The following is an 11,074-nucleotide window of genomic DNA, read 5'->3' as shown; positions in this document are numbered from 1 at the left end:
CCCTCCCTGCCGTGTGCTGCAGATGGAGCTGGAAGCGCTGCGCTCCATCTACGAGGGAGACCTGTGCTTCAGGGAGCTGAGCCCCGTGTCCTTCCAGTACCGGGTAAGGGGCTGCGGGGCTGCGGGGCTGCGGGGCGGGCTTTGCGTTCCAGGTTCCTCTGCTGCCCTGTGCCGGATGTATCTGGGTTTTCCTGAAACACGTGGGTGTTCGATGGGCAGGAGAGGCTAGATCCTTTGGCTGTCGTTTGGTACCACGAAGCTCGACAGCACAATGCGCAGCATGAAGGAACCTGCTCCCCGTGTGGGTTTATTACCCCTTAGCCAGGCTTCCTCCTTATACATCTAAGTGCTGCCTACCTAGAACTGCTGAACTGGCTGAAGGAGCCAGCATGCTCAATAATACTTAAACTAGCTGATCAGAAATGTTGCTTATAGACACTTATATATATAACTTTTAACCTTTCCCTAAGATTCTGTGATTCCTTATTGCTCAGTTACAAGGTTCTAGTCCTTTGTCCAGAGGTAGTGGATATGCCTTGTCTACCTGCTAAAGAGAAAATCTACAAAATTATTTGAGCACATGCAGTGATTCAGTCTGCTCTGGAGAGATATGCAAGGGGTGCTGAGCTTGGTATATGCAGCTAGAATCTGGTGTGAAGTTCATGCCAGTTTTCTCAGATAAAGACCTGGTAGTTTTTCTGGACTTGGGCTAAAGCAGATCTTTAGATGGTGAGAGAGCTGTAGTGAGAAAAACATAGGCACCCATGGGACAGAAGGGAGACTTCTGAAAATGCCATATCCCTGTAGTGGGGAGGAGGCATCTAAAATAACCTTCTTGTGGACTTCTCAAGTAACTTCAGAACAACATCAGTAATTGTAATGAGATACATCGATTTCATTAATAGCGCTTGAATCCCATCCATCCACGTGCAGCCTTCCTTCACTGAAAGGACCATTACTAGTTAATTTAGTTTCTTTAAAAGAGCAGATGCAATCAGCCTACAAGTCTTCAGTGTATCACTATATTTATATTAGCCTTGGACAGTGCTAAGTTTTATTAGATGAAAAATAATTGTTGAAAGTTAGAATTCCATTTAACTACTGTAAAAATTAGTGCCAGACAAAGGCCATCATACATCTTTCCCATGAATAAGAATTTGTAGTATGCGAAGGCGTAGTAAAAGTGCATGAGAAGGCAGAAAGGAGTAGTATATCAGTTTTCTGAGTCTCATTTGTTTCACACGTCTCATACAAAACGCAGCTGTTTTGCATACAAGTAAGATTATGCCAGTTTTTAGGTTGCACTGGCAAGGAAGAGCATGTTCACACAGCTTTTCTGTATGGATTTGCTCAGTCTGCAGGCAGTGATTTCCTAAGAGAAGAACTCTTTAAACCATACCACCAATTCTGTTCTTGGCAGTGGTGGGAACTGGACTGCAGCACTGTAGATGATGTCTTGATAGATGTTGCAGATTCCTTATTCATTTATTCATTCATTTAGTTAGTTAGTTCATCTCTAAAACAGGTGCATCTGAATGTACAGTAGCCTTGTCTTGATTAAGGCTTTTTTCCTGGCTACACTTCATTCTACATAATTCAAAGAAGCCAGATTTTGCCTATTCTAAAAGGGAAATATAGGAGAATTTCTGTCTGGTTTTTGAATATGGATTTAACCAACTTTGTTGCACAAGTCTTCCAAATCCTTGTGTGAAATCGTTATTTCTGTTTGTATAATATGCCTTTGGTAGCACCTGTACTACTTTAAAATTTTAAACAATTACTTGATTTTAATTTCATGTAACATCGTTGTGAGGATTGTATGTGTGATTTGGGTTCAGTGAATTAACTTGTCGTGCGTGTGTATTTATATGAAGCTGTGCCTTTTTTAATGTTATGCTTTTTTATCCAGTGTCATTCTACTGACTTCTTAAGTCTTTTGCTACTCATTCTTTCTTATAGTGAAATAAAATATCTGTAGGAATAAGACGTAAATATTGACATTCTTACCTATTATTTTTGCTCTCTTGGGTCATTAGTTTATCATAGTCTTTATTTCAGTGCTGTCTTATGGTTTGCTTTCATATTGCTCTGAGCTTGGATATTTTTTGGCGGAAAGGAATGCTTCATCTTTCCTGTTCTCATATACAATTATAAAGTACTTGGCAGATGTTACAAAGTAGCTTTTAAAACCAAGCAATTGGAAAAAAAAACAAAACTGAACATAAGGAGATCTTTGAATGTTTATTCTGCTTTTTCTAAGATGAAAACTGCTGGGTAGAGGTTGATACTGATGTCATTAATATTCTTCCTAGATAACTGCTTTATTTTCTAGCTGGTAATTTGATTACAGGAAGTTGGATAGTCTTAAAGAAGTGAAAGACTTGGATATTGGCATTGTAATCCTTAATTAGTGTCTGGAAACTGTTGATTTATAAAGTTATTCTTTTCCCTTCAGATAGGTGAAAGTGGAGATCCCAAAGCCTTTCTAATAGAAGTTTCTTGGCCAGAAACATATCCACAAACAGCACCAGTCATATCCATGGATGCTTTCTTCAACAACACAATGTAAGTATTTATGACAGCTTCACTCCCTAGCCTTATATATGGGGGCTTTTTGGCTGACAAGTTTTTCTTCACCTGTCAGAAAACAGTTGGGTTTTATGGTTTCTTCTAGATCTTCAGCTATTAAAAAAAGCATATTGGATAAGTTAATGGTAGAAGTTGAAGCAAACCTTGGGACTGCTATGACATACACGCTTTTTGAATATGCCAAAGATAATAAAGAGTTGTTCATGGAAAATCAGCCTGTCAACACTGTGGTAAGTAGATACATCCAAATTTTAATATCTTGCTTTTAAAACGGGAAAAAAAAGTATTAACAACTCTAAATACTTCATAGCTCTGCCTTTAAGTTGCTAGTATATTTGATGGCAAAACAGTGACACACAGAGGATGGTGCCACAGTGTTCTGTGGTCTTAATTGTTATATTTAATTGATACTTTGCTGTTTGTAGGCTGTAATTCTGTCCCACAAATGAACAAAAATTGACAAAGCAGAACTAAATAGCTGAAATGGAGATTAAAGGCATCTGTTGGGGGGGGAGGGACAGCAAAATAATTGCAACCATCCTGGGATTCAATGGCTTGCATAAGTGCACCTCTGGGGTCTGGGATGAGTCAGGCTGGGTCTGTTTGTGGCTGTTGTGATGCTGCAGATTAGCTTTGAGGAAGTAGGAATGGATTCCAAGTTTGGAAAGTCTGAATCCCTTCAGACTAAATCACACTCCATGATTAAACTTTAAAAGTGTAAGAGGTGCCCTTTGCAACTCTGAAAGGGGATAATTCCAATCCTCCAACACATGTTCTTAAAAAGGACAGTCATGATTATATGTTGATTAAAAGCTGCAGGCTGCTGACAGCAGTGCTGCTTTCTGTCAGTCAAGTCATTTCACTATGTCTGTTTGCGTAGTCACACACAGAGGTGTCTGTGGAATTAATATGCAAAGTAGTAACAACCATTTTTATCCTTCTCAGACTTCAGTAAGCAATAGTGTTGCAATTGGAACTCCTGATGTGCCAGCAAGTAAGAAGAAAGATAAAAAAGAGCACTTATCCAAAACCCAGAAAAGAAAACTAGCTGATAAAACAGGTTTGTTCATGGTAACATTGATCTGTTTGAGCAGCATGAGAATCCACATTTTTGTAGCAATGACACCTTGCTAGAGTCAGAATCAGTAGTCATTGGTATTTAAGATTAACTACTTCAAGTCCGTGGTCTCTGTTTTGCTTATTTTAGATGAATTATTGGTGCCTGAAATGTTAGTTCTGTTCAAAGCAACTTTCTATAGAGTAGGGATTTCAAGATGTCATTTGTTTTGTTTTTTGGTAATTTCAATTTGTGACAAAAGTAGATCTTAAAAAAATACTTGTAAGAGGAAAGCATTTGGGACTTCTCAAAATCCACTATCAACACGAGACATGGTTTGTTGATGGGCTTTCTTAAATAATTCACATAATAAAAAATCTAATTTATAAATGAAACTATTTGGTTTGGAAACCACAATGAAACATTTCATTTAGTTTCTATCCTCAGAATAGACGTGCTTCTGCAGATACTATTTGCTTTCAATTAAATGTTTTTTGATTGCAAAGCATTCAGTATTTCAGTTAATCCTCCTGGTGACTTTTATGTGTTTCATCAATCTGAATTTTTAATAATGATCTGGGTAATGCTATACTATTGCAGCAATACATTGTACCTTGTGATAGCAATTTCTGTGTATAACTTACCTAACCTAATGCGTAACTGGCATATTAAATGTTGACTGTATAAAGGAAAAGCTGTGTAAAATTTTCTTCTTTGAGAGAACGCATAATTTCTGCTCAGCCCAGCTCAAGGTAGAGTTGCCTTCTGAAGTAATTGTCAAGTGGTCTGAGGTGGTTTTATTTAAACACCATTACTTTGAAGAACAAGATGTATATAAGACATTATTACCTATTTTTGTCTTCATAGCTTTGTAGTGGAGAAATGGAGCTTTTTGTGTGTTGATGTTAAAGAAAGATAAAGGTCCCCCTTGGCTTGTACAATTGAAAATAAAATCTTCTCATTCTGCAGATAACAAAGGGGAGCTTCCACGAGGATGGAACTGGGTGGATGTAATTAAGGTAACATGACTGCATTGCATGCAGTATCACAAAAATATTGCATATGTACATTAAAAATAATTTGTACTTATATCTGAAGGAAACTAATCTGATTTTTTTTTTGCTTTTCTTCCTAACTTTGTTTGGATCTGACTGTGATGTCTGATTCATTTCTGTATGCATCCAGCATGTAAGTATTTTCAAGTTACCTTTTTAACATTAAAAAAGATTTGTAAGAAATAGTAAGAACTGTTGCTCATTTTGGATTCTAATGTACATATTTCTCAACTGCTTTAAAATATTTAGATCTTTTGAATATTAGAGTCAGAAATAATTCCTCTTTGAACTTTGTTGGTTTACTATTTATTTTTTATTTATTGAGCAATTAAATTTTCATTTTATGATAAGAGAGCTTTGCTAGCCAAATGCACTGCATTTTGTCTTCGCATGGCAGCAAGATGTAAAATAAAGTTAGTGGTGCTGCTGGATTCTGGAGAGCAGTGGGTTAGTAGGCAGGAAAAAGGAGCTGTCCAAGTGGGAACACTTGCTGTTTTCTACAAGCCTGAGCATTCTCTGCCACAGCTCCTTCAGGGAAGTGTTCCTTTCTGCTTGTTCCCTCAGCATGATTTTTTTTCACCCTCTTCTCTTTACTGACTCAGTGGAAATCTGTATAGCTGCTTGACAGTTTTGAACGCAAACTGTTAGTTTATGGAACTATAAGTAATTCTTAGTGTAAGACCTGATACGAGTTCCAGTTATTAAATAAGAGCAAGTAAATTATGATTATGGTTTTGGGCAGAGTCCTTCTGAGTTAAAAGTCTTTATGTCTTGGATATTTTGAATTCTGGATAGATTTTCACAATAGATGCACTACACTTAATAATCATAAACTTAGCTTTGAAAAATACAGAAATAGTAAGGTAATGTCTCTTTTTATATTGTGTAATTTTTTTAATGGGAATTCTCTCAGAGGTGTGTGGAAACACCTTTTCTACTCCTTCACTTTTTTTATTTTGGAGAGCTGGTGATGGGATCTTCAGATTAAATAGAAACAGTACACTGATTATTTTCTGGGATTTTGTGGTGGTGTTTTTTAAATCAACTTTCACATTCAGAAAATAAGCTCACGTGGTGTTTAAGCTTAAGAAATAATTTCTTATGCTTTTCAGTCTCTTGGTACAGTAGCATAATCAGTCTGTATTTAAATATACATGTGTTCTATGTAAGATGGAGATAATGTTCGTGTTTCCTAATAAATGGAATGACAGTCTAAACTTTGAATACTTTCTTTTTGTGTCTCTTTTATAGTTAAGCAAAACTGGTTCTAAAGATGATGAATAAAGGACTTTGGTACAAGGAAACTCCACCTTTTATTACAGTGCAATTTTGGGTCACCTTCTTTCTCTTAAAAACTTTCGTATTTGTTGAAGTAAACATTTTATAAAGCTCAATTTCCTAACTCTCAAACCTAGTCACACAAGTTTATCTAGAGGCTATGTGGTCTTCTTTGGAAAACAAAAAAAACAAACAAACTTGCCTTAAATGAAGGTTAGAATGTGACAAAGGATATAGAGAGCCAGTGTGGTGAAGTGAATAGTGCTATATGCAGTGTTTATTAATTTATATTTTACTCTGTAGTAAAATCCTGTTATAGTGAACCCAATGATACTGTGTTTCCTGATGTTCTTATTCCAATTGAAAAAAAAAGCACTATAACAGTGATTCGTCACTTGACAGCATAATTCATCAAAATAAATTATTCCGTGGAAACAAGACCTTTGTCATTTGTTTCTCTAATATGAATGTAGAAGGAGAACATGAAAGTTGTTAACAGTGCAATGCAGACGGGTCCTGTTTTCACTGGTTACTGGCTGAAGTACTAAATACTAGCACAAGCAAGGCCAGATGTTCTAGTTTGCTCAAAAATGAGTGGTTACAGCAGGAGTAAGTCTTTATTGTCTGCGGTATCCATCTGTTAGTCTTTCTCCAGTGTGAATCTTTACAGAAGGCTGGATGTCTGAGGGGAGGGAAGAGTGCTTTCTTGCACATGTCTGAATGAATGTTGGGATTTTGTAGCCCTTTCATTGGAGAAATGGGCATTGCTTTCAGGGGTTTGCTGACTGAGTGGTGGGACAATGAGAAGAAGTCAGCATTCTGCCAAATGTGTTGGGAGAACTTTTTTGTTTCCTCATCTGCTCTCTTGTATCAAAAAGAGAACTCATCTTTACTGTATGAATGATAACTGAATACAAGATGCCTTAATGTCCTTCATTATTTTTGTTTGTTTTGAGATTAACTTTAATAAATGCCTATTTATCTGCTGTGGTATGTGTTTATAATTTTATTTTTTTTTAAGTTGTGTATTGCCTACTGTACTTCTAGGGCCAAGTTTGAATTTGCAAAGGGTTTTCTATTATAAGGAGAGCATTCTTAAAATTGGTGGAAGAATTATACCTTCTGTCTTTCTGTGTGGGTTCACAGGTTCTTCCTGATAACTGTGTTTGTTATTAATATGAGGGTCAGCCATCCCACTGAGAGTCACAGGAGAATATCCATCATGTACTTGCCGGACACACAGCAAGTCCACTGTCTCTTGGAAAGCATGCACTAAACTGCACTCCACTGCTGCACAGAACAGCCTTTGGTGAGGGAGGTGTTAGAGGTGCAGGCTGGATGCTCTAATCAGTGGTGCTAAGAGCCCTTGTAGCCAGTTGTTATGTGACTGTCATACTAGGACTTCAGTTCATGGAGTGGAAGTGTTTATGCTACTGTCTTTGTCAAGAGTGTTTATATGCAACATACAATAACATAGTTTTCTTAAATTATTTCTGTCTTAACAGAAGAGACTTCATTAATATATTTCAAAATTACTGCATGTCTTAATATATCTACATATAAATTTTAAAAGTTACATTAAAAATTGTGACTGCAGGTGAAGGAAAGAAACTGTACTTGTTCTATGGTTTTCACTCTTCTACAGAGACTGAAGAGATCTGAAAGAAATATAATATGTACTGCTGTCATCCAACAAGAAGCTGTAGTTTTTACTGAGATGCTTGAGTTACAATCAGTAAATGTTTGTGCTTCCTAAAGAGGTACTAATTTCAGGAAGTTGTGATTTCTTTTTGAACCCAGCTCTTATACACAAGGACTTTTTCCAAATGATGCAATCTTGCTTTTGACATAAACTGGAGGCTCATGGCCACAATCTGAGCAAGAGTACCTGGCAGAGAGTAACACTGCAGGGAGAGTTTGTTCTGGTAGTACAAAGCTATTCTGAAACAAGGAAGGGCATGTAATTCTAGTCTCTGCCAGCATCAGAATGGGCAGGGCCCTATTTACAGTTTCTCCAAGGGGAGTTGACATGTCTTTGCTTGTATCATTGGTGCATAAATCAAGTTGCCATGAAAATTTACCTGAATAGTTTATTTAGGGAGGGTGAGGGAAGGACATTTCTTGCTTTTACTGCATGTGACAGCAAACTCAACCTTGTGAAATGCCTGGTTTTTCAGTTCCTCATCTACCTATCAGTCACACGCTCTTGTGAAGATACAGGAGTAATCTCCTCTAGTTCTGTTAGTTAAATGTGTTTGGAAGACTGCTGTCAAGGGAAGTATTTTGCATTGGGTATTTTTTATCAGTTCTAAGCTTCTGTAAATTTTGAAAGGAAATTTGTGTTGTTAAACTGTTTTCTCATGTGCTGTGATAGTTGGAACAGGATCATTTCAAGAATTTGTATACTTGATGTTAGGCAAAGGCCTGAGCACTGACAATTGAGGGGAGGGAAAGTGTAATTATTCTTACGAAGAAAGGCACAGTAGTAAAGAGAGATCATGACTACTGAGGGAATTCTAAACACTGTTGAAAAATACACCACCACCTTTTTATAACTAAAACCCCACTGGCAGTGGAAAAACTGTGGTTTATGCTTTATTTCAGTAGGGCAAGTCTCTTGGTTATAGGGCTATACCATCTATTTAATGTCATGGGTTTTCCAATAGAGCTTTGGTTGGCCTTAGAAGACAAGTGTCAGTACTAGTAACAGTAAAGTAAAAGTAGCAAGTGTCCAAAATGCAGGATGATTAAAAAGGCATTTGCTGGTTTTCAAAATTTTCCATGCTACAGGGATGCTAATTGCCTTATTGAAGCACTAGCTGAAAGAGCTCTTTAAAAAAATACTTTTTATCTCTAGTGTTGTTGCAGTAACCAACTGGAAATCTCATCTGATCAAACATAGTTTACTTTCTTCCCTTTTTCAAATTGGCTCTGGGAATCTTTCCTTGGGACAAATTTGGTGCAGAAAATTGAGCTGGCAATAGTAATGCTTAAATGAAGGTTGGTTGGGTTTTTTAACTGAAATCTAACTTAAAATATCTTTTCAGTCTTTTAGTAGATATTTTCTCAGCAGGCAATAATTTTGTGGTTTGTTTGCTTGCTGTTAAGGAGGTGGGGAGTCTCTCCTTTTTTTTCCTTCTGTCAGTCCTTATGGTGCCCTGAAGCACATCACTAGGCAGTGCTCTTTCCAGCCTCTTACAGGATCTGTTGGCATAGGATTTATGCAGGGTTTTTGTCCCTTTTTTTTAATCTCTGAAACACTGTGACCTCTTTTCCACAATATGTCTAGCTCTTTTGGTTGTTGATACAGGTATCTGAGCAATACAATAATACATTAAAAAAAAAAGTGTGGTAGGGACATAGGAACTGTCACATTGGTATTTTATATTTCACAGAAGTCTTTGGTTGTATCTGGATGTTAAATACAAGTTCATCCAGTGCTGTTCATACCAAGATCAGAGATGCTCCATTGCACCATAACATGTTGCATCCCAGGGAGTGATGCAGACTGCCTGTAGGTAGCCTGGGTGGAGGTGACACCTGTGATGAACCCGTGGTGTGTACCTTGCATATCCTGCTTGCCCCTTGGTCAGCCTGGCACAGGTGACACTGGGATCAAGGCTGCTGATGCCTATGCGGCAACTGGTGGTACATGGGGTGGGCAGATAAAGCATGCCTAAGCACTGAGCCATTTGATTTTGTTGGGTAAAAGAACAGTGGGAAAAAGGCCAGCATTTCTTCATATAGGTCCTTTGGTAGAAGTGCAAACATAGGGAGACTATAATCCTTTCATCCAAGGCAATACAAGTGGTTTTGGGTAGTATTGAGAACTCTGTTGTGATAATCATTGAACTAGTCTGAACCAGAACTCACTCCCCTTTTGAAATTGTTGCCTTCAAACTATGTTTTGTGTCTTACAGTATTTATATATAGATACAGTATAGCTTATAGCAAGGCCTAAGGACTTGTAGTTAATAGCAGAATGAAAGGGGGAGGTAATGTTCATTCAACCAAGAAAATCCCAGAAGTGCGAGAACTCTCTGTGGATTGGAGGAGGAACTGGAGAGGGAGAAACATCCTCATACGCAAAGCTAGAAGAGCAGAGGGAAAAATTGTCATTGCTGCAGGACAATACAACAAAACAAAAGGTAAGCTTCTGGTTGCAGAGCTACACATTCTGGCATGAGGTTGGGTTATGGCAAAAGACAAAGGATTGTAGATTTTCTTTCTTTGACTCACCTGTCTTTTACCAATATGGATTTGGCTTCATGTCAGAATTGGGCTGCTCCATGGTTGTGAGAATTTCTATTTGACTGTTAATGCTTGCTGTTACTCTTTCTGAGCCCATGGAAGCAAACTCTGAAAGTCTGGTGTACTCTCAGAAATGAGTTAAGCTAAAACATACTGAGTAGGCACTACAAAATTGTGTTAGAATATTTGATGTCGGTGAAGGAAAGAATTAACTGTCTCTTTTCCTTCATTCAGAGCAAAGTGAGGACTGACTCATAATGGCTGAATTTCACAAGACGTGACAGTTTATGTCTATCAGACACCAGTGTCCTATGTCAGACTGAAAGTTTGTGTCTATTTTAAGTTTTACATAAGTATCCCTTGCTGCTGTCTGAGAATTCATGCCTGTGGTTGCTACAGTAGTATGTGTTCTAAGTATTTACGCTTACAACATGGGAAAAAATTGAAAACTTTTACTGTGATCACCTACTGCAAGTTACTTGTGTTATGAGATGGAATAAGGTCACAGCAATGAAAGAGACAGCCAAACTGTAACTGCACAGTCTTAATGGAGGGGAATGGGTGTCTCTGAGGGCATAATTTCATCTGCAGTGGCTTTAATACTGGCAATGAGCAGCATAAAGGGAAAAGTCACTCTAGGATGAGTTTAGAAAATATCATTCAAGAAAAGATAATATTTTGCTTCTCAAACAATTATCTGCTGTAATATCACTGAGAGCTGACAAACATATCTTATTTTAAATCAAATGTGTCTCTGTCAGTAATGCATTTTATGATTTCCTGCAGGAAAAGCAGATGTGAGGAAAGCATTACTATCTAAAGACTTGCTGTCTCTGCTGTAGGG

The 11,074-nt window shown here is 37.6% G+C and overlaps 1 protein-coding gene across 1 annotated transcript; it reads left to right on the top strand.

The window, feature by feature from the left end:
- Positions 1 to 22: 22 nt before the first annotated feature.
- Positions 23 to 6,650, top strand: RWDD4 (RWD domain containing 4). The gene is made up of 7 exons (XM_009995961.1): positions 23 to 103; positions 2,456 to 2,565; positions 2,675 to 2,819; positions 3,535 to 3,649; positions 4,616 to 4,665; positions 4,832 to 4,834; positions 5,953 to 6,650. Exons 1-7 carry the CDS (start codon positions 23 to 25, stop codon positions 5,983 to 5,985), a joined length of 537 nt encoding a protein of 178 aa, XP_009994263.1. The 3' UTR covers positions 5,986 to 6,650.
- Positions 6,651 to 11,074: the final 4,424 nt, after the last annotated feature.

The sequence above is a fragment of the Chaetura pelagica genome, unplaced genomic scaffold (assembly GCF_000747805.2).
Source record: "Chaetura pelagica isolate M959 unplaced genomic scaffold, ChaPel_1.0 scaffold142, whole genome shotgun sequence".
Lineage (NCBI taxonomy): Eukaryota > Metazoa > Chordata > Aves > Apodiformes > Apodidae > Chaetura > Chaetura pelagica.
Note: the sequence above shows the minus strand (reverse complement) of the source record. Positions and strands in the feature narration are given on the sequence as shown.